The 24,713-nt window shown below is 39.8% G+C and overlaps 1 protein-coding gene across 1 annotated transcript in view; it reads left to right on the top strand.

Moving 5' to 3' along the window:
- LOC149204974 (inactive purple acid phosphatase-like protein) overlaps positions 1-24,713 on the top strand; it is a 374,319-nt gene that overhangs the window by 282,268 nt on the left and 67,338 nt on the right. The window contains exon 10 of the mRNA XM_089394858.1: positions 2,611-2,650. Coding sequence (XP_089250984.1) covers positions 2,611-2,650 — 40 coding nt within the window. The remainder of the gene's footprint in view (positions 1-2,610; positions 2,651-24,713) is intronic.

Here is a 24,713-nt window from a genome sequence, read left to right as displayed (position 1 = left end):
TGTTTGGTATCAAAGAATCTTTCGAGTTGGATGTATTGCTTCACCTTAGATTAGAAGCAAACGCAAGCTCCCATAAATCCACGAGTCCACAAGAGAGTTCACCTAAAGCCTTCCAATCCAGTTAGGGACAAAAGAGACCTGAAATGAAACCTCAAGGGAGATGACATGGTTGGACCAAATCATTGAATACAGATTCAATGATAGACATAGGTGTAGTATGCGTAATACAAAGCCTCCCATAGTTTTTACATGGCTTTTGACTTGTGACCTTGGGCGTACAATGCTGATGAACACTGCAATGGGAAGTATATGTGGCCCTGCTGATAGGCGGGGTAACAAGTCCCATTGACTTGGTTTGATTAGTTGTTGACATGAAGATAATATAATTCATTTCATTTTATTTCTTTTATTTGAAATCTAGGAAAGCCACATGTTGCTGATTCAAATGGGACTGCAATTGAGTTTGTGTTCAGATAAGTGATCAAGTGGGGAACTGTTGGAAAGTGGTTAGCAGTGTTGTAGGAACCGTTACCCCCCACCCCAAGGACTTGGGGGTAGAACTGCGTCCTGTATGGACCCACTGCCGATCCTTTGGCGGAAACGCGGATCTGAAAATTGGAACCGTGGTTCTGCCTTTTTCTTGCTATTTCTGAAATTTGGATCCGCGGGGCCTTGAGCCGCAGTTCCTGCTGTTCGATCCGCGGATCGGGTGCAGATCTGTGGAGGTTCGAGCGTATATCCACCATGTATCGCTAGCAGATTTGAGAGAAGGTGGACGTTTTACGGTTCCGCGAGACTTTTTTTGTTTTTTGTTTATGAAATTTTGAACTGTTATGTGGGGAACTACACTTTTCAAATACTCCCAAGGTGCCCCTTGATGCTCCCTAATGGTAATGTTAAATTTTTAACATTACCATGAAATGGCTCTAGATGTTTGAGAGAGGTTCCAACCTCATCAGACTTCATATGGAGAAAATAGAATTTCATATCCCATTCAAAATTCAACAGATTTAACAATTTTCAGGATCAATGGGATTGTGGCGTTTCATTGGATTATATCATGTATGCCGGCATGTGATTGGCATTTAATCAAGAGCACAAAGCCCTATATGCACCCCAATGTTGGTGTTGTTGATTGTTCAACTCCTTTGTCATGGCCTTAGCAATTATGTACTCTTCACTCAAGTCAAAATCATTGATCAGGCATGTTAAACTTTCTCTACCATATTATAAGGCTTGGATTAAGCTGTTTGATCAAAATTAGGCAATGTTGACTAATATCCCTATAGAATTGAAGTAGAGGCAAAGGTTAGACAAGAGAAGAGGAATCTATATTCTAGATGGTTGATGCTGGAATAATTAATCATTGATTTACAATGAATACGATATCTATCTTGATTTATGTAAAAATATGCATGTTTTCATGTCGTCTACAACTAATTTGGTATTTTGGATGTTTTTTTAATATAAATGCAATATATATATATATATATATATATATATATATATATATATATATATATATATATATATATATGTATGTATGTATGTATGTATGTATATATATGTGTGTGTGTATATATATATATGTATGTGTATATATATATGTATATATATATATATATATAGTAGACGCTTCGCTTCCTAGATTTTTGGGAAATGATGCTTCCGCATCCCTGCTTCCAAAAAACGTCCCCACTTCATGCAACGTTGGTAGTTAGGAGTTTGTTACCTTGAGTGGAAAGATGGATGGAAAGCTCTGGTTGTGAAATGTGTTCAAACATTTGTTGAGTGATTTTAGGAAAGCTGATCTTATCTATAACGGGAATATGTCCGTAATGTTAGTGCCAAGAGTTTCAAGTTATTGTACACAAAAATGCTAATGTTTTTTCTCACTTTCAAAATTGCATATCTTATTTTCCAGGAGCTACTATTTAGGATGTGTATTTAATATTAGGTTAATGTATGTAATGTTATAGGAAAATTTATTGTTGTTTTCTGTTGGAAGGTTATTAATAGGTCTTTAAGGGGAAGTACAGTAACAGAAGGAAAGAGGTTAAGATGATACTTCATTTGTCAAGAAATAGTTTGTACGATGCTAATAGCCTAATACACAACATTGAAGGAAATCGTTATTCACATGTAAATCTGACTGTTTCTAACATCTATAATGGTATGTGTTGAGTTTTAAATATATTTGTCTATGAAGCTTGAAGAAAGGTTTTTACAGAATAGTTAAATACTTAGCCTCATAGATATTTCTCTACTGTGGATGCTTCATTCCACAATCACCCACTTAAGCTCAACGTATGCATGTAGGAATTTCTTTGGATAAATTCTCTTAGACTGAACGTGTTCAAGCGATGTTATGGAGTTATCTAGTATTGTATGTATGTGTTTTTTATGAGAGTATTCAAAGCATTTATAGTTTAATAATAAATACCAAATGACAGAGGGTTTGGATGCTATCTTTATGAATACATTCCCATTATTAATTTTGATTTGTATTTTGTAAGTTCTGGGATGATTATGTCATTTGCAATTAATGTATTTTGAATTTTTTCTTTGTGAAATTTTAGGTTAAAATTTAAAGCTTTTGATCATTTGCAGGTTGGTCAAGGACCTGGGGAGAAGAACACTTTGGAAACGGGTACCCTCTCTGTCCATGTGACTCTTTCCTCCTTGTTTAGGCTTTTATTTCCCTGCTATGTAAGCAATGAGTATTGTTTTTCACATGCCACAAAATAAATTCCTGTAAGGATTTTCGGGCATGAATTGCACATATGAACACTATATGTAAATAGTGGGAAAGTCATGAAATAGTTTGGTAAAGCAAGCCAATAAGTTCTTGATAAAGGAGAGATCTCAATCATAAATTGGGCAGGAGAGAATTAAAAATGGCTATTTCATAAACAAAAAAATACATACAAGACAAAACATATTATAAGAACATAATGGAAATCTTTTTTATTTTATTTGTAAGACAACATTTTGAGCAATGTCATATATGGAAGAAATGGTTCATAAACAGAGTTGTTGACTGATTTTTATAGGATTCCAATTAGAGTTCAATCTGACCGCTGGCTGATTCCATGTCCAATTCCGAATTTTGAGACATTGGGTATAATTCCTGCATTTTTTAGCATGTGAAAATTCCCTTAGGCTTATGTATAGTTGTGAAAATGCCACTCACTTTGTACAATATTCTATGAGACTTCTACTCCTTCAACCATGCACTCAATGCTGTAAATTTTTAGTGGCACAAGTGTGTACCTCAGGGCTGTTAGGTTCTCAGTAACTTCACCATGATAGACTAGACATCACTGGGAATAGGAGAACCTCCATAACATGGATTTCAAATCATCCATGGGCTTTAGCAAAAGCTAAATCACTTGTTCAAGCTAGCTAATGTTTTAGTAGGATAATATCATTTGGCTTTGTACATCAACATGCAGGGTTTTTTTCAGTTCCATCTATCGAGTCTAGTATTTGATAATTTCAGAAATAAAGAAACAAAATTTATTATGACATCTTTCCAGGCAAGTAATTTTTGGATTGTCAAATTATAAGCTATATGATATTATAGCTGAGTGCCTTGCTTCATGGTATTTCATTTCTACATTTTAGGCTTTATGTTTTAGATTGACTTTATGATTCCCTACATAATCTTTTTCTTCAAAACCATCAAGCAGATATGAGAGCAATGATTTCCAACTAAACATGTGAGAACATGGATGAGCAACCATGAAAAAGATCACGAGAACAGTCTTTTGTGTTTCTAATGGCTTAGGAACTGACTTTTCTATGTTCTAAAGCAAAGTACAGATGCGGAAACATCAATGTCATTACCAATTTACCATTCAGTTGTAAAATTTGGGAAATTAAAATGAGTTTGACTTATATGTGATAATTCTTGGCCGTTTTTGCTTGAAAGTTTAAACTTTCTACCTGTATTGCATTATAGTTTTGGAATGGAAAGCATTATAATAGAGAAGATTTCCATAACTCAAATCTTAATATTACATTTAGTGCTATAGGTCAAATGACAAATTTGAAAACAAATTTAACATCTACAACAATAAAAAGACTAGCTTCTATGGACAAAGTAAGAGGAAAAAATAATACCTGCCTGATATTCTAGAATCTACAAGTTGGTTTAATGTTGATGATAATGAAATTAGACAAATTTCCAGCCAAGAGAGGACTTGCAGCTATCTCTCTAAGCAGAGGAAGCTCAAGGGATATGCTCCGCTGGCTTCAAAAAATCTGTCGCGTGTAATATCCCGTACTAAAATATCTGGACTTCCATGCAAACCAATATGAGGTATTTCTGGCACATTTCTTTAGACACTTTGCATGAAACCTTTACAGCAATTATACCACAAGCAAAATAACAATAATGACAGCCACATATTTTTTTACAGCAGCAACTCAGCCAATTAAATCTTATTTATTAATATGCAAGGCGGCTTCTTTTAGATACAAAAAAATGAGTTTCTGGGAACCAGATTGTCGATAGAAATCTGGTAAATCCTCTTTTTTATTCCACAAATTGCAGAATGGCTCCACAAATTGGTAGGGACATGGATCCTTTGCTTCAACAGTGAATACCTGTGAAAGATCGGTGTGATCTTTCCTACTAGTCAGCTAGGGTGGATTTGTTTCACCACCAAAACCAACCCAAATTGAATATCTTGTATGCGTGAGAAACTAGAATGATCTCCCCAACTTACTAACTAGGGTTGAATCTTTCACAACTGAAACCAGAATGCTCTTAGGGTTTCATCCAAAGGCTTGAAGCGAAAAACTTTCCAAGGAACAACAAGATAATCAAACATGTCCCCAAAGAGCAATCTCTAATCTTCAAAATACCATGGGTCGTTAGAATACCATGGGTGTCTCTTTTATTTTCTTTTACATTACTGACTAAATCAATGTCACCTTCACATGTTGATTTTCTTCTCTCAATTGACATGAAATAATTAAATCATTCGATCCCCTTTCTACCAACTATAGCCTAAGAGAATCAAATAGGCTACTAAGTTGACCCCTTGGAGTGATCACTTGGAAAGGGACATTACATTGCATGGTCCTTTGATTGTTAAACAGATTCGATGCCATGCATGGTCAATATGTCTAGCTCTATTTTCTTGAGAATTTATCATTGGCTCATTTGATCAAAGGGTTTCCCTGCATTGGGGTTTTGTCGCTAGCTAGCTGCCACATCTTGTGTCTCTTGTCTTGGCTTGTTTTCTGTTGATCATTTAATGTTCTATCTGCACTTTACTGAATGTATATGTGATTGCTAATCTGTGGGTAATAAAAAGGAAAAATAAGTAAACTGCTCTAAGCATAGAACATACCATAATTCAACATGGTATTGGAGCTGAGGTGAAGACAACGCCCAAGCAAAAGCAAGAGCAAGAGAAATCACCGAAGAGAAGGTTGGCAAGGCTATCTTAAAGAAATCATGGGGTCTTCAACACACTTCCCTGCTGAAGACAAACTCTGTGAGAAGTCTGACTATCACGGATGGAAGATGTCTCTCGATCTAACATTAGAAGAACAGGAAGTGTTGGACCATGTCAGAGGGGGAATTGTTGAGCCTCCATCAAATGCATCAGCTACTGCTAGGAACAAATGGACCAAGGGAGAAGTCAAAGCAAGGAAGATCATCTGGGACTCTATTGACAAGCGCTTGGTGGGCTATGTTTCTGAGCTGAACACCTCCAAGGAAATCTACGATAGACTGGTGATTTTATTTAAAGTTAATGATGCAAATCAAGCCTTGTTTCTTAGAAATAAGCTGAAGGAAATTAAGAAGGGCAAAGATGGGAGTATGCAAGCATATTTCTTAAGGATCACTGAGATCAAGAACGATCTCCTATCTATTGGGGAACTAATTCCTGACAGGGAAATGACACTCACAATCTTGGAGGACTACCATCTGAATGGTATATATTCAGGACTACTCTTCTCAACAATAATGTAATTCCTAGATTTGAGGAATTAATGGCCAGATGCATTCAAGAAGAAACGAGGATGGAAGAGTAAGAAATGCCCATACTTAAAGGTCATCCCTCCGCCTTTTCTTCTCATACTAAAAGAAGAAACAATTCCGGGGCTAAATTCAAAGGAAAGGCTGCACCAAAGGGTGGAAGAAAAGGACGATGTTACAATTGCAATAAAACGGGTCACTATGCAAGGGAGTGCCCTGATAAAAGGGACTCAACTAGGACGATGATCAAAATCCATCTCAAGGCAATCAAAGGAATGGTAGGTCAAATGGTAGAGGTAAAGGAAGTGCTGAAAATCAAGGAAGAGGACAACCATTCAAGAAGGCAAAAAATTCTAGGTATGAATCTAACACTGTTAACAATAAGCAATATGGATATTATCTACCAGTAGCTGCCCCGAACTTGCTGGGAAATTGGCTTATTGATAGTGGTGCCTCAAGGCACTTCACTGGTTATAAAGAATCTCTCTATAATTTGATAGAGAAGGAATCCGACCTGGAAATTGTTCTTGGAGATAATTCAAAATATCCCATGAAAGGCATAGGAAATGTCACTTTTCAATTGAATCAGGGTAATACAATCCACTTACAAGATGTATTATGTGTACCTCATCTCAAAAAGAACCTAGTGTCCATTTCGGCAATGGAAGACAAAGGCTACAAGGTGGCCTTCAGCGATGGCAAGGTACGTGTATGGAAAAAGAACTTTAAAGATGCTTTTATTCTTGGGTTTCGAGTTGATTCATTATATTAGGTCGGAGGAAGTCTGTTGGGTGTCATGTCTTGTGACACATCTCTTCAGTCCGAACTATTGTTGACCTAGGTTGTCATTGATGTCAATATGGCAATATTTTGGATACTAAGGGATGACTTGAAGCCAAGGGGAAGCAGAGAAGATTCATGAAGAGATAGGAGCAAGGCCATCAGGATAGCCAAGCCATAAGCACAACGGAGTTACCTAAGGAGGTAGATCAAAGCATATCACAGGATATCAGAGCAAGAGAGGTGTTCATATGTGCAAAGAGGTCTTTGAAAGACACTGCCAAGCCAGAGGAGCCACATTGGACTAAGAGGAGCTGCAGGAGGAGCCATATATATATCATATATATACGCGGAAACAGACATATCAGAGCAAGGAGGCATATCAAAGCAAGAGGAGCCACACACACACACACAGACACACACAGACACACACACACATATATATGCCAAAGAAGAATAGAGCCATGGGAGGCAGCCCACAGAACTATCAGAGCAACAGAGGACGCAAACAGTTGGAGGAGCCATATATATGTATATGTCAGATATATATGCCAATGAAGAGGAGCACATAGACAAACATATCAGAGCAAGGAGGCATATCAAAGCAAGAGGAGCACACACACACACACACACACACACACACACACACACACACACACACACACACACACATATATATGCCAAAGAAGAATAGAGCCATGGGAGGCAACCCACAGAACTATCAGAGTAACAGAGGACGCAAACAGCTGGAGGAGCCATATATATGTATATGTCAGATATATATGCCAATGAAGAGGAGCACATAGAGCAAACGAAGGAAACACAGAAATAGAGCGATCAGAGAGCTTATATGCATGCATTTAACAACTACCGGAGCAGAAATCACATGTATGCGTGCAACTGCACTATCGGGAGCCATTGGAGGAGCAATGGATGCATTTAACAACAAACAGAGCCATCAGAGCCACAAAGGAAGCAGATAGAGTAATCGGGAGCCATTGGGGGCAGAACTCATATAGATATATCTAGTTAGGTTATCGGGCTTATAAAACCCATGTATGCATGCTTTAACACTATCGGAGGCGGAAAGCGGACTTGAAAATATATGCACAGGAGATTTGGGATCCTATCGGGTCCGACACATCGCATCACTATGAGGGGTCTATGTTAACGATGAGTCTTGACCCTGTGCGACTTGCGATCGCCGATAGCGATTATCGCATCGGCACTTCGGAAGCGGGCGCTACAATATGTTAAGCGGCCCCTTTGCGATCGCCGATAGCGATACATATATATGTGGACCCAACGGGCATATAAACCATGGTTTAATACCATATCGCATCCGTCACAATCGCATATGTTATGAAGCCTTGCCACACCCAAGCGCCGATTGCGATTGCAAGACCGGACCCGATGCAACATTATAGACGGGCTTAATATAATATCGCGTCCAGTGGTGGATCGGCTGTCGGCCATCGGCGGTGTCATGAGCCTGACATATAAAGGACCACCGGGAGTCGCAAATCGCCGATTGCGATTTAAGCTGCGGACCCGATACAATTTAGATGCGGGTGTAATATTGCTTGAAGTCCACCCCTTAGTCTTTTGGACTGTTTTTATCATATTCTCTGTGTAATTAAATATTTGGCTTGCGCGGGTTGTTTTAGGCTGAAAGGCTTATGATAATTGTTCCGATAGTTCAGGAGGCTGAACTACGCCGGTTGCGATTGCGATAGGACGTGGCATGTCCGTTACATCGTAAAGCTCTGTGTATGCCTGCTATCATGAGAAAACAGGAGCACTGTTACAGTTTTCTGAATATGTGTCCTCTGCGTATGACTCAGTCCTCACCATTGAATCAACGTGTCCTGTGAGCACGAATAGACAGAGGAAACCGAACGATGGGAAGTTGAAGAAGCAACCGAGCAGAGAGGAAATGACAATGAGCGTTGAGGAAGTCTAAGAGGCGGTGTAAGAGGAAACGAATGGACAGAGGCACGGGAATGCATAAAGCAGTAAAAACAGAGGACTGTGGTGGCTGTTGGTGTTGCGAAGAACCAGAACATGAGGTAGCAGAAGCAACAGAGATGGTTAAGCATTGTATGAAGTTGTTGGTGAATGCAGGTGAAGGCTGCTGTAGCTGTTGAACACTGTTGAAAAGTTGAAGAAAACCACAGAACAGAAAGAGGGTCTAGCAGAAAAAAAGAGGGCCGAAGGACCAACAGGACAGGAGGAATTCGAAAAGTAGAAGTTGCCAGCAGAGAAGTAGTCTTGTTGAAACATTCACCGTGACATTAGAACATATGCTTGAACTGAAAGCAGGTTGTTATGCAGAGTTTTAGTGCAGTTGTAGTGGACTCACTAAAGTAGTGTGGAGTTATGTTTAGAGGTCAACTATTGGAGACTCTGTGTGAATGGTAGGAAGAGTTGTGAAGACTCCTTCAAGAGAAGACTGGTTGTCATTGATGCTGTAGCTTGGAGACTACAGAGAAACTATAACCAGACAGAACTCAGCAGAGAAGAGTTTTGAGAGTAGAACATTATTATCAAAAGTGCCTTGACAGGATTGGAGTCCTTGGGGCTGGTGCCTCAAAAGCAAGAAGGATAGGAGTCCTTGGGGCTGGTGCCTTAGAAACAAGAAGGATAGGAGTCCTTGGGGCTGGTGCCTCAAAAGCAAAAAGGATAGGAGTCCTTGGGGCTAGTGCCTCAGAAGTAAGTAGGATTGGAGTCCTTGGGGTTGATGCCTCAGAAGTAGGAAGGATTGAAGTCCTTGGGAGCTGGTGCTCCTAAGTCCAAGATTGGTGTCTTCGCGAAACAGAGTTGGTGCTCTGGAGGTTGGAGCCTCACCAAATTCCAAGTTGGAGCTTGGCAACTGATTGTAACCATCTATATATTGTATCTATTTTACTGCATAATTTATATTAATAAAAGCATTTATTCTTGCTGTTCATCTTGTGTTCTGAATATATATGTTTTAACTTATGAAACAATAGTGGGAAAAAGAAATACTGATTCACCCCCCCTCTCAGTATTTCCAACAACTATGGCATTGGAGGTTTGCTCACCTTCATTATAAAGCTCTATCCGATGTGAGAAAAATGGTGACCGGGATGCCCGAGTTCAGATTAGAGCAAGAAGGTGTATGTCCAGGATGTGTCGAAGGAAAGCTCAAAAGGGGATCATTCCCCTCAAGCCAAAGCAAGACCTCCGATATATTGCAGTTGGTTTACTCAGACATATCCGGTATGATGCCTGTAAAATCCTTGGGAGGATATTTATATTACCTCACTTTTATAGATAATTATTCTCACAAGACTTGGATATAAATCTTGAAAAAGAAGGATGAAGTGTTCTCTTGGTTTCGACACTTCAAAGCCTTATTCGAGAATCAAACCGAAAAGAAGATCAAGACCTTAAGGACTGATAATGGGACTGAATATGAATCCAATGAGTTTCATGACTTTTGCAAAGAGGCTAGCATTAAGAGGGAGACTACTACACCATATACTCCTGAGCAGAATGGTCTGGTGGAAAGGAAGAGTCGTACAATTGTGGAAGCTATCCATGCTATGCTCCATGATCAAAGACTTCCGAAGTTTCTATGGGCCGGAACTACAAATACTGCCGTATATGTACAAAACCGATGCCCTCATCAAGCATTGGGTTCCAAGACTCCTGGAGAAATGTTCACCGGTAAGAAACCAGACGTATCTCATTTTAGAATCTTTGGAAGCCTTGTATATTTTCATGTGCCTAGAGAGAAAAGGAATAAAATGGGTGCAACTGGAAAGAAAGGAATCTTCGTGGGCTATAGCGAAAATACTAAAGGCTATAGAATCTATGTAGCTAGTTAAAGGGAAGTCGAGATTAGTCATGATGTCACCTATGACGAAGATATGGCTCTTAGTAAAGTAGACATTCTTACTACTTTAAGGGGATCTAAAGAAGCTGACACCGGGGAATCGGAGGAAAAGGAAGATGAGACGATGCCCGATGTGGAAGAACCTATGGATCTTATTGATCCTCCTCCGCAAGAAGCCACTTGATGATGTTGAAGGACACATTGCACCAAGAGGAACCTTCCGTGAAAGCAAGAAGCCGAACAGGTATCAGGGATACCTGACCATCATGAGCACGATCATCCAAAATGAGCCTTCGTCATTCACAGATGATGTCAAGCATCAAGTATGGAAGGATGCTATGACTGAGGAATATGAGTCCATTATGAAAAATGATGTTTGGGATGTGGTCCCCAGACCCCAGGACAAAGCAGTATTCACTTCAAAATGGATTTACAAGATAAAGCATGTAGTTGATGGAAGTGCGGAAAAGCATAAGGCTTGATTTGTCGCTCGTGGCTTCTCCTAGAAGGAAGGTATAGACTATGACGAGATATTTGCACCTGTTGCCCGATATACCACCATCCGTTCGATCATAGCCCTTGCCGCTTCGCAAGGATGGAACCTACATCAGATGGATGTCAAGACTGCGTTCTTACATGGTTCGATCAGAGAGGAGGTCTATGTGTAGCAACCTGAAGGATTTGAGATTTATGAGCGAGAATCTCATGTGTGCAGGTTGAAGAAGGCCCTCTATGGGCTAAAGAAAGCACCCCGAGCATGGTATGAGAGGATCGATAACTACTTGATGAAGTTGGGATTCACTAGGAGTGAAGCCGACCCTAACCTTTACTTGAAGGTTATAGATGACAAGCCTCTCATACTGGTGCTATATGTTGACGACCTCTTTCTAATAGGTGCAAACCCTCTCATTCATGAATGTAATAGGGAGTTGGCTTCTGAATTCGAGATGAAAGACCTAGGACTTATGCACTATTTCCTAGGACTGGAAGTTTGGTAGAAACTAGGGGAGATTTTCCTATTTCAAGGAAAATATGTGGTGAAGATATTGGAGAAATTCAGCATGGTGGACTGCAAGCCCGTAACTACCTCGATGGAGCTTGACTTCAAGAAGTTAAGCGGTAGTGCTGCCGGACCTGTTTTACGAAATGCTATCGAGTATCGTCAACTCGTCGGAGCATTAATATTCTTGTTGAACTCCTGTCCGGATATATGCTTTGCAGTCAACACATTGAGTCAACATATGGTTGAGCCTCACCACTCATATTGGATCGGTGCCAGGAATCGGTTGAGATATCTTTGTGGCACAATTGCTCATGGATTGAGATACACTGGTGGAGATGTGAGACTACTTGGTTATACTGATGCTGATTGGGCAGGCAGTGTGGTGGACTGAAAGAGCACTTCCAGGTGCTGTTTCTCTTTGGGATCTGCCTCGATATCCTGGATGAGCAGGAAGCAGAAGTCGGTGGCTTTGAGCACCGCTGAGGCTGAGTACATTGCTGCTAGCATGGCCTCTTGTTTGGCAGTTTGGTTGCAAAAGCTCTTCAGTGAGCTATTTGGATTTACATTGGATACCACTGTGATCTTGTGTGACAACCGGAGCAGGATCCGTTTATCAGAGAATCTTGTATTTCATGATTGCTCCAAGCATATCGATATCAGGTACCACTATATTCGAGTTATGGTGCAGCGAGGAGCAATAAGGCTCCAACATATTGGTATAAATGAACAGGTCGCCGACATTTTGACAAAGCCCCTAGGAAAGATCAAATTCCTGACTTTCCGAGAACGACTTGGTGTCGTTCAGAGACCCTCTTATGAGGGTCAAGTATGATGTATTGAGCTCTGGGAGCTCCAAGGGGGTGCGGGGTACTTCTTGGAGCGACATGTGACCACAAGGCGACTCACCATCCCTTGGTGGTGCACTATGTACAAGGTAAAGGTTCAACCTTACCCTCTGACACCCTGTGGTGACTGCGGAACAAGATGATTAGTTCTCCTGTGGGCTAGGATGATTCGTTCTCCGTGGCGATTGTGGAATACGATGATTAGTTCTCCTGTAGGCCAGGATGATTAGTTCTCCATGGCATCCATTGGACAGGATGATTCGTTCTCCTGTGGACAAGATGATTAGTTCTCCTGTCGAGACATCCTACCCATGCAGTCTGGGACTCATGGGAAGTACCTCTCATCTGATCAATGAGCAGGGAAATGAGGATAGGGACCATAGTAGTACTATCGATGGACGCATCGCTGTATCTACCGTAATCCCTATGCTAGGATGACCTCCATTGATGTGGGATCAATGATACTGATCTGGGATTAGTGAGAGTGGTTCACACTCTGACACTGACTTCGGTTCAGTGGAGGATGGTATGATACATTCTCGATCATTTCTTCTTCTTCATAGTTCGAGCAGAGCAGAACAAAGCAGAGTGGGGTCAAGCTGTATAGGACAGTGCATTTGATGGATGGATAGTAGCGACGGTCTGACGGATTGCAGATGAAGTTCTCCCTAGTTGAGAGGGAGTGTTAAAATTGGAAACTAGGGCCAAACTCCACGTGGATCACCTTATTTATGGCTACTGATATTTTTCCTAGATTCCTTTCATCGAGAGGTGTAGGATTGATCTAAAGATCGTTCGATTCCGATAAGTATTTATGGAAATATGAATTTATTTTGATTATGGACTAATTGTCAAGGTTGGCCAACAAACTTATGTAGGCTCAGAAGCCCAACAGTCATGTCTATTCATCGTCAACATTTGCATATAAATACAAGGAGCCTTCCTCCTCATCTGGACAATTCATTCACTCATCTTCTCTCTCTCTCTCCAACGCATAAAAGGAGCCTCTCTCTCTCTCACACGTGTGGCTGAAAGGAAGACGTCCTAGGGCAAGGAAGACGTAGAAAGAAGAATGCTAGGGAAGCAGGTCATCCCTTTGACCAGCGTTGACCAAGTGTTGACCTTCCAAAAGTGCGGGTTGGGTGTGGTTGCCTCTCCTAGGCAGGCGGCAATTTTTGGAACGAAAACTGAGGGGATCTGACCTCTGGTTTGATCGGTGTTGACTGCCCTAGTTTAGGGCTGCAAGTTGACTTCAGAAATCTGCTAATTGACTGTACTTTTGGGGCTGTTCAAGCGCTATTTCTTCAGGCTATTCGAGGACAAGTTGACCAGAAATTGACCAAGCATTTGAGAGGTCAATTTCAACTAGTGTGACAAAGTTTGACTTTGCTGATCTAGGGTTTGCTGCTGTTTATATAAAATTACAGAATTCAGGTTTTGTACTATTTCTCTTTGTTGAATAATTGAAGATAAAAGAAGATTTGGTTAAAGGGTTTCCTCGCATTGGGGTTTGTTCCTAGCTAGCGGCCACATTTTGTGTCTCTTGTCTTGGCTTGTTTTCTGTTGATCATTTAATGTTCTATCTGCACTTTACTTAATGTATATGTGATTGCTAATCTGTGGGTAATAAGAAGAAAAATAAGTAAACTGCTCAAAGCATAGAACATACCATAATTCAACAGCTGGCGACTCATCAATATTTCAGCACTGCTTCAACATGATGAGGTTGACCTTGGTCTATGCCAAGGGTTGGATTGGAGAGAGGTGATGAGTTGGTACGCGGTGGGTGGAGCAGCATTCACAACCAGAGTTATAGCACAATAGGAGTCGTGGAGCCTTGATGCTCCTTCTTGGCGGCATTGGGATCCAAGAGGATTTGTTGATGACAGGTTTCGTCGGAGATTGATCTGGGATCTGGGCATCGAGAAGTCCTTCCATGGTGGGTTGACATAGGAGCAGAGCGTCACCTCGTGGTTCGTATGGGATCCTGGCATTGGGTCTCATTTGCGTTGGACCACTAGATTGGTGCACATATTTGGATTTCTTGAGGGCAAGCAATCTTGTGGTGGGAGCACTGTCATGTCCCCATTTTTATCCTTCTTCATAGTGCAGCCAGGGTGGATTTCCAAGGTAGGAGATGGCTAGGTCAGTGGAGCAGGTTTATGTCATCAGGGGTTCCGATGGAGTTTTGTGGAGTTTTTATGGGATTTGATGGCATTCGCTTGGCATATTCCATCATCTACATAGTTTGCCTTTCATTCCATCTCATTCCGACAACTTTCAAAAATCAACATTATTATTGGGCATAACTTAATTAATTATGCTCGAGGTGGCATTCCAAGGAGATTAATTGGTGGAACACCTCAGCATAATAGCTCGTTGGAACCGAAACGGGAAGATCTACAGGATGGGATGGTTAGATATGAGTTTCAGTGGCTTGAGGAGACATGGTGGCCAATTTACCCTTTTCCTGCATTAAAAGAATAATTTAATTGAAATAAAAGAGGGAAAAGTGCTCCATGATTAAAATAATAATAAAATAGAAGGTTCTAGAGGCGTCCATCAAATCTATAAAAGAGGAGGAGGAGACCATTGGAGGACTTCTTGGTTTTGATATTGTTTCTTATATGTGAGGTTGAGAACTTGGTTTTCGACTCCAATAGTAGCCCCAGGACAGAACCCTCAGGTGATTCAGTGAGAGTGGGCAAGCACCCATCTCTTCTTGTGGTGAATCCATTCAGGGTTCACAGGTTGTAGTGTATTGGTTTTTCGGTTTGTTTTGGAGGCCGATTGCGGCATTATTGTAGATCTGTTTGAGGCTAGATTATCTCAACTATATGGGTTGTATGTGGATGTATACCCTAGTTCATTTAATATAATAAAGCTGAGTATTTTCCTGTTCATCATGTTGTGGGATTGCGGTGCTTTATTTGCATATTTTTACATGGCAATCTTACGATAAATGCATGATAGTTTTATATGAAGTGCATGTTCCATTTTTTTTGATTTGGGACATTACAGTAACAATCCCCTTTAAATATCCTTTCTTGATATCATTTTTCCTCAATAGGTCCTTTAACCTGCCTTTTTCCTTCTTTTTCACCTAAGCTCTGATACCATGTTCGAAAAGCAAAAAGGTAGAAAGATTTTCTTTATTTGATAATTACTTGTGATTTCTTTGAATTCTTATTATCTTTCTTATGTTTTTTTTTTGTTTTTTGTTTTATCTTAGTTCATCAAGCAATTACCAAAATCAACACAGAAAAATCAGGGATACCAAATATAGGCACTCGGCCAAGGCTAAAACCCCTATATAGGGGGAAACCCAGTCAAAAAGTCTTCCTTTAGTAATTCTAATTGAGATGGACCAAGACCTTAGACCCACAAACCTTCCTCCTACACCATGTCAACCTTTCAAGATGATATAGTAGTCTCTTCTTATCTAGCAGCATCAGCCCAACAACAATCCAATAATTTGACTTCCCAGTTGCAGAATTTCGACCCCCAGTAGCAGAATTTCGGCCTCCCAGTTATTGCAGAATTTCCCCCCCCTTCTAGCAGTGACACAGCTTCACACATGTGGGAAAGAGAAAATTTCGACTTTTATGCTTGAGAGGGACCTTCTTCTTCGCTATCCTTATTCTCCTTCTTCCTTGAAATTCACACTTTTTCTAAGTCTAGAAACTGTAGATCAAACTTGTTGAGTGTGTGTATCAAATGAGGTCGAGTTGCTGCCTTTATATAGTGATTCTACTACCTAGATTTAGGCCGACATGTCCAGTTTTGAGGCCGACTTGGTGGAGGTGGCCTAGAAGACTAATTTTAATATAAAATAAATTTCTTTCTTGACAAATAATTCCTAAGAAGGGTTCTTTACATTATGACCTGGACAAGGAAACTTGACACAAACCCTAGAAGCCTGCAATGGACGCTTTGACCTAAAAATAATTGACCTAAGCATGAAACCCATGCTTTAATAAGTCGATTTTAATAATAATAAAAATTCATTTTCTTTCTTTTGATAGATATATTACATCATGACTCAAGTACAATTATGAAGACTGAACATAGTTACATTCTTCAACACTCCCTCTTAACTGGGGAGGTATTCATAATTCCCTATATATAAAGGTACATGGAAGATCTACAAACTGAACTACGAAGAGTTCTGGCACACTTAGTTCCTTAGACTATATACCTGACTAGGGTTATCTACCTGAGTGGTACTAAGATGGACTAAAGCTTTCAGTCAGCCTAGGTACCATTAGACTTATTAACTAACCATCAACCCAGGGCTCTAGGTGGGTATCCAAGGTTAGAACTCCAGGACCAACGCCACCCTCCCTCTTCAGGATCTAGACATCAAACACACATAAGCTGACCAGATGTTCTCCCAAGCATCCGCCATTAGATGCTTAATCTCTTCCTAATAAACTAGATATGTCCATTTGTCCAAGCATTCTCCCAGAGTGTTCAACTTGTTTATGGAGAGACATGCACAAACCCAAATAAGTAATAACCTTAAAACAAAAAACACAAATCTTTGAAGTCTCCAATCATCCTGATGCCACTTATATCAAGTTATTCATATGCAACTAGTCGGAAGCTTTTCTTCTTTCATTTCTTCAGCAACACCAAGACATCCTCAAAACTTTGTGGTGCATTCATTCATTCTCCGATTTCTTCTTCAAGGTATCCATCATGACTATCATAATATGCCCTCCCTCTTAACTGGGGAGATGTACTCTTTTCTTCTAACCATGTTTCTTCTCAACTTAGAAAGATCAACAATTTTCTTTTTCTATAACATCGGAGAAGCTTCAACCTTTCACAACTTCATCAAGGTCATCTTGATCATCCTCATCCTTATAGTTTTCTTCATCATGCTCATCATTATTTTTCAATTATGAATATCTCCAACATCTTGAAGATTATGTACCTGAAAAACTTAAACAACAAGTACAACCAAATACAAAAGCATGAAGTTAACTATATCAGAATCATGTCAATACAATAATGGAAGCATTAGACTTTAAATATCAATTAGCTAAACCTAGTTAGGTTCATAATCAACATAAGACACATCTGGACTTCAACTTCTTTCTAGGGTTATTGTCATAAACCCTATATCACATCATCAAGACTTAAAGAATCTTAGTTAAAAAATCAGTGTCATTCTATCTAGGGCCTCAATATTGTTTTTAGAGATATATGACATATTCTACTATGATCCATTACGAACCCGAGAATTTCATCTTAGAGACACAAATCCTTAGATACCGACAATTCAATCAAATAACAATTCTACTATACATTTTAGACTCTATTAGGGTTTGTTGCAAACCCTATATTTAATCATCATATCAGAAACAACATCATCATATCCTAGAATGTCATACTTCTACTAGGGCATTGTTACAAGCCCTAGAATCTACAAACTATGAAAATCAATAATTAGGCTAGCATATATACATATCTAGGATTTCATAATCATGCACAAGCATATCACAACAATATCTACTAGGTATACCTAAGACACAAATATCAATACATTAAAGTTAGACATACTACAATTTTGACCAAGCTAGGGTTTCGATCAGAGAGACGAACATAAACCTAGGGCTTCATGTTGAAAAATCTAGGGCTTGAGTGGTGTAGTGTGATTCTTCGTTACTTGATAACAATTTGTGGAGTCTTTTTACTTTTCTTGTTAGCTTAATCTTCTTCTTCTTCTTATTAATGCATGTGTGTGTACTTCATCAAACTTCTACCAAAACATAAGAACAAGAACACAAGATATTGGCTCTCTGCCAGTGCCAAAACCTCTCTTCTCTTGAGACGAAAACCCTTTAGTGAATTTCTCTTATTGAAGCTTCTATTGATCAATGCCAAACCCTAGAACCATGAATTAGAATATCCTCCAAGCAGAAGTCAAGTCCTCTCCTCCTTTTTGCACTTTCTTCCCCAGCACATAGGCTTCCTCCTTTCAACACTTTCTCCCCCGACACTTCGTCCTAAGGTCCTTCCACCTCCTTTCCACCTTTGCTAGAGAGATAGGCTCCTTCATTAGGCTTGGGAGTCCTTGTAGGCTTGATTTCTCACCCAAACAATGATGTGACATGGACTGTTCACCAGTTGCAGACTTGTCCTCTTCTTTTTCCGCACGTGTGACTATTTCTAGCCCTAGAAACAATCCTCTTCTTCCTCGACCTTATTCCTTCTTCCTTCGTTTGTGAGGGTCTCTTCTTTGCTCTTAGAGGGAGGCCTTGTAGACCTTAATTTCAAACCCAAACAACACAAGAATGTTGATTGCTTGTCCCTGCTGTCATATCCACAGATTTATCCTTCTTCTCCTCACACGTGTGATTGTTTCTAGGGCTAGAAACAACCCCCTACCTTCGTTGATCTTCCTTTTTACTTCGCTGCTCTTGTAGACCCTTTTTCTTCGGCTTCCTTCGTTCCTCTCTTCTTCTTTCCTTTGCGGAGTTCAGAGCTGAATCAATGCGTTGTATTTGAGTGGAAAACCTCTATTAATAGAGGATTGTCCCTCCATTTAGGCTGACTAGAAGGTCAACTCGTCAACTGTTTGTAGGCTGACTTGAAGAGTGGACTTTAGATGGTTCTTTAGGTGGTGCTGCATGCTTGAAGGAGCTTCTTGATGGTGCCTTATCATAGGAGGAGACTTGAATTTGCTTGGAGGTATTCTTTTGACTTTAATATATATTTATACAAGGTGTAACATGCCCCTAAGGCCTTCAACATTTGCTTTTGACTATTTGACTCACCTATAGCACTTAAACTAGTGATGGACCTAATTCAATGAGCAAGAAACCCAACTACATATATTATAAAAATAATTTTTCTTTCTTGAATAAGTGCAAATATCAAAAGTACATTTATGAAGACCAAACCTAGTTACATTTCCTTCAACACTCCCTCTTAACTAGGGAGGTATTCATACAAAATTACAAGGTGTTTGGCTATTATCAATCTTGAAGAATTCACATAAGAGAAATTGAATTTGCAATCCATCTGTTATAGCATCATATTCATCACCATTGTCATTGTGCAAGGCGTTGACTAAGAGCACCATCTCTCCACGAGACCATGAGCTACGATGCTGGCAAGACCAATGATTTATAGACACCTTCATCATTATCTCTCAAGGTACATACCCACCCGACTGTTCTCTGAGTATGACCTTCTAGGACTATTTTTATCTTGGGTTCCCAACCCACAAAGAATATCAGTCCTCTTGCCTAATCTTGTCTTAGATGCCCTACACATCCTCAAAGAGGATCAGATGCCAACTGATTACCTAATCCTCCCATTCTTTCTTCCCAAGTGAAGATAAGAATGTTGTGTCTATCTTGTGTCTACATTTCCATTCATGGCCTTCATCTAGACTTACGATTGTTATTCTTGGTCTAGTGAATGACCCATGAAATGGAAAACACAATTGTCACTCCTTTGTAATCATGGGTGATCCAAAACTCCCTCTTGATCAGGGACTTGTCAGAGCTCCCTCTTAACTAGGGACTCTTTCATTCATCAACAACTTCTTCTTCGTGGGTCCTTTAGCTGCTTGATCTCCTTCCTTTCTTTGATGTCATGAAGTCTTTGTTCGAACTTCTTCTAGGTAGGGCACCATCCATTGATCACTTTCCTTCCTGGTTTGTCATGTCATTGTTTCCTTTGTGGAAAGTGGCTTTCTTGTCATTCATCAGGTTTTCTTGTCATCTTGGCTACTCCTTTGTCATCTTGTCCATGCTTCGGAATACTCTTCTCATGGATGCTTCGTTGTACTTGCTTGTTTACATGCTTCGACCTAGTAGCCCATCATGACTTCATCCTGATATTGCTTCAACATTGCTTTTGTTGGATGGCTTCTTCATCATGACATCTTTGTAGAGTAGAGTCAGTTATCTGCATCTTTTATATCTCCATGGCCTTCATAGGTGTCAAGGGTTCTTTCTTTCTTTGTCAGAGTTGTCGTGCCTTCTTTCGGGAGATATCTTCAAAACTTTTTGTCAGATAGTGATTCTCGGTGATCATGGTGTTCTTTACATGCTTGATCTCTTTCTTCATTTGCTTCTTCTCAGATAGATAGCTCAACCATCTTGTGCTTCCTGTGAGAGCATTCCTTCATTGCTTGCTTCCTGGAATTGTCAACATTTCTTCCTGCTTCTTAGTTAGCAATCTTATACTCCTTATGTGAGCATATTCTTTTGTTGACCTTCACTACACTGTAGTACATGCCTTCGAGCATGTCCTTGGTGAAAGAGATTCTTTCATATTTGATCATGTTATAGAACTATCCCCATGACTCAATAATATACAAATGATAACATGACTAAAATTTGATGTACTCATACCCCATCTTGATTCTCCTTTGATCATCTTATCTTCTTGGTGGGCCCCTTCTTGCTTCATCTCAGCTTGCCTGCATATAATCCTTTTCTTGAATCCCGTGAATGAGATTCTCAATGAGACATTTGCTTTCGTTTATGAACCTTCTTTTGAAGATTCCATCATAGGATCTTAAAGACCCTTGCCTTGCAAATGTTTCCATTCTTTTGTTGATGGAGGTCTTCTAAGATTCTTAATCATGATCAATTTTTCTTTTATTGCGGATGAGGTCCTATACTAGGTATGCTCCTTCTTTATGAATAGCTTGAGGTATATCTACCATGCTCTTATATTCTAGAAGATATTTCTACCCATGCATATTTATTCTCATTATAAATGCTACATCTTCATGGGTATCTAGAACTCTATGTACATCATGCTTCTAGATTCTAGAGGAAGTTTCTAGCCATGCAATTTTATTCCATTCCTACATGCTTCAATACTACACAAAACTTTGAAAGAAGTCTAGAAGTAAAGAGTTTGACCTAGTCATAGTAGAGATCCGAAGGATCTTCCTTCTTTTGCTTCTTTCCTTCTTCTTTCACCTCTTGAGTTATGTGAGCTTCTTCCCTCTTTCTTTTGTTGTTGTTGTCCCTTTTAAGCTTAGGACAATTCCTTTTGTAGTGTCCATATTCTTGGCATCCAAAACAGTGGATTTTGGACATGTCTTTGTTGTTTGTTCTTCGTGGACCAAACTTGCCAAATTTACCCTTTCTCTTGGCCATGGTAGCAATTGCTTGCTCCTTTGATCCCACATCTTCCTTTGCCTTAAGTCTGGTTTCCTCATTCCTGCATAGAGACCACATTTCACTGAGAGTGGTTGCCCCCTTCTTGGCATATATGCTTGATGTGAAGTTTCCCTACTCCTCAGGTAGAGCGTTGAGTACTATAGTTGTCATTTCTCTATCAGACATGACTTCCCCAAGATCTTGAAGTTGATCTCTCATTTCAAAGATTTTCATGAAGTAGGGAGCTATTCCTTCCTTTGTTATCTTCATCTTGTACTATTCATTCCTTAGAGATATTACTTCTCTGGTTATAGATACTGAGAATATCTCTACTAGCTTATCATAAATTTCTTTTGATATCTCAAACTTGGAGACATAAGGAATGAGGGAGTCTTTGATTGATTCTATCAAAATCCTTTGAGCTCTTGTCTCATTCTTATTGTACTTGGCTAAGGCTTGAGTTTGTTCCTTAGCAAGGACAATGATATTCCCTTTGACATGTTCTAGGGGTTCATTCTCCTTGAGAAGTAGATCAGTCCTATTCTTTCATGAAAAAAAGTTATTTGTACCTACCAATTTATTGCTTTCCCTGCAAAAAGACATTGATTTATATTCAGAAGGGGACATGTACTTACTTGATAGATTTTGAGATGTAGTGGATTTGCTTCCTCTTTAGAGACTTGATGGCTTGCCTTCCCTAGATCTTGATTTTCTTCAAGTTTCCTTCTCCAAGTGGCCTTGCTTGATGATGAGATTTGCTTGAAGACTTGTAGCTTTATGTAGGTCCTGCTTCAATCTGCTTTTCTTTGCATGTGCCTTTATGTAAGGCTCTTTCTTCTAGCTTTGTAGACCTTCTTGTACTTGAAGTAATTGAGACTTCTAAGCTTGATGCTTCAACTTTATAAATGCTTCTCCTTGATGAGTGTTCTTGAGTTGCCCTTTCCTTGATGTGTCACCTTAGCCCTGACTCCATGTTGAAAAATCTAGGGCTTGCATGGTGTAGTTTGATTCTTCATTACTTGATAACAATTTGTTGAGTCTTTTTACTTTTCTTGTTAGCTTAATTTTCTTCTTCTTCTTCTTATTAATTCATGAGTGTGTACTTCATCAAATTGCTACTAAAACATAAGAACAAGAACACAAGATATTGGCTCTCTTCTAAGACCAAAACCTCTCTTCTCTTGAGAGGAAAACCCTTTAGTGAATTTCTCTTATTGAAGCTTCTATTGATCAATGCCAAACCCTAGAACCATGACTTAGAATATTTTCCAAGCACAAGTCAAGTCCTCTCCTCCTTTCTGCACTTTGTTCCCCGGCACATAGGCTTCCTCCTTCTGTCCCTTTGTCCCCTAGCACTTTGTCTTAGAGTCCTTCCACCTCCTTTCCACCTTCGATAGAGAGATAGGCTCCTTCACTAGGCTTGGGAGTCCTTGTAGGTTTGATTTCTCACTCAAACAATGATGTGACATGGATTGTTCACCAGCTGTAGACTTGCCCTCTTCTTTTTCTGCACGTGTGACTGTTTCTAGCCCTAGAAACAATCCTCTTCTTCCTCGTTGTTTTTTCTTATTCCTTTGTTTGTGAGGGTCTCTTCTTTGCTCTTAGAGGGAGGCCTTGTAGACCTTAATTTCAAACCCAAACAACACAAGAATGTTGACTACTTGTCCCTACTGTCATATCCACAGATTTCTCCTTCTTCTCCTCGCTCGTGTGACTGTTTCTAACCTTAGAAATAGTCCCCATACCTTCGTTGTTTTTACTTCTTACTTTGCTGCTCTTGTAGACCCTTTTTCTTTGGCTTCCTTCTTTCGTCTCTTCTTCTTTCCTTTGTGGATTTCAGAGTTGAATCAATGCGTTGTATTTGAGTGGACAACGTCTATAAATAGAGGATTGTCCCTCCATTTAGGCCGACTAATCAACTGTTTGCATATCGACTTGAAGAGTGGACTTCGAATGGTTCTTTAGGTGGTGTTGCATGCTTGAAGGAGCTTCTTGATGGTGCCTTATCATAGGAGGAGACTTGACTTTGCTTGGAGGTATTCTTTTGACTTTAATACATATTTATACAAGGTGTAGCATGCCCTAAAGGCCTTCAACATTTCCTTTTGACTATTTGACTCACCTATAGCACTTAAACTAGTATTGGACCTAATTCAATGAGAAAGAAACTCATTGACATATATTATAAAAGTAATATTTCTTTTCATGAATAAGTACAAATATCAAACATACATTTATGAAGACCGAACCTTGTTACATTTTCTTCAACACTTCATTCCTAGGATCTTTGTAATGTTCCTAAACGTGAATGTAGGTGATATACAAAGCATGCAAGCAATCCAACAATAAGAAAAACGGAATATACACTAAGCACCCATGGAAACACTGGAAATAGAGAACTGTTGGGCCATTTTATCCCTTCTCCAGGAGAAAATACAATAGTAAAATAGAATGGTGCACCTGGGCTTGTCTTAATGGATAAGCATGACCAAACCCGGGTGAGAAAATGCTGAACTGAAGGCTACTACAACTGCTGCACCAAACTGAACTGCACTGCCCGAGAAAACTACTCTGCCTGTTGACTTCGAAGGGCTGGAATAACTTCTTCCCGTGCTCAGGAAATTATGAGATTTCAGCTCCTTGCTCCTTGGCCTAAACCCTGAAAAATCCACAAAGGAATTGGCCAAATGTTGACCTTGGAATTTTGACCCAAATTCCCCTTAGCTCCTCTAGCTGCTAGTTGAGTTGGGACCCCTGTTTGACCCCTTAGATCTGCCTAGAAAATTCTATAAAATTAGGAGTGTGATCCTTGCCCAAAACCCAAGAAAGTCCAGAAAGGGTTTCCCTTGGTTCCAACCTTCAAAAATTGACCTTTCACAGCTTAACTCTCCTCCAATTTTGAATTATGTTGCTATGACTGATCTTGTCAATCTCTGCTCTCCCAACTCTAGCAATCCTCCTCAAATGGCCCTCCAAGTGATCTCCTGCTTCTCCAGGCCATCTCTAGCTCTACAATTCGTCCCTCCAACTCCCATGTGAGCCCAGTGATGGCTCTCTACATAGGCCCTGGGTAATTGTGAATCGAACT

The sequence above is a fragment of the Pinus tabuliformis genome, chromosome 1_2 (assembly GCF_031772625.1).
Source record: "Pinus tabuliformis cultivar Carrire ecotype Pingquan chromosome 1_2, CPIR1, whole genome shotgun sequence".
Classification (NCBI taxonomy): Eukaryota; Viridiplantae; Streptophyta; class Pinopsida; order Pinales; family Pinaceae; genus Pinus; species Pinus tabuliformis.
The sequence above is the reverse complement of the archived record's forward strand: the minus strand, read 5'-3'. Positions and strand labels throughout refer to the sequence as shown.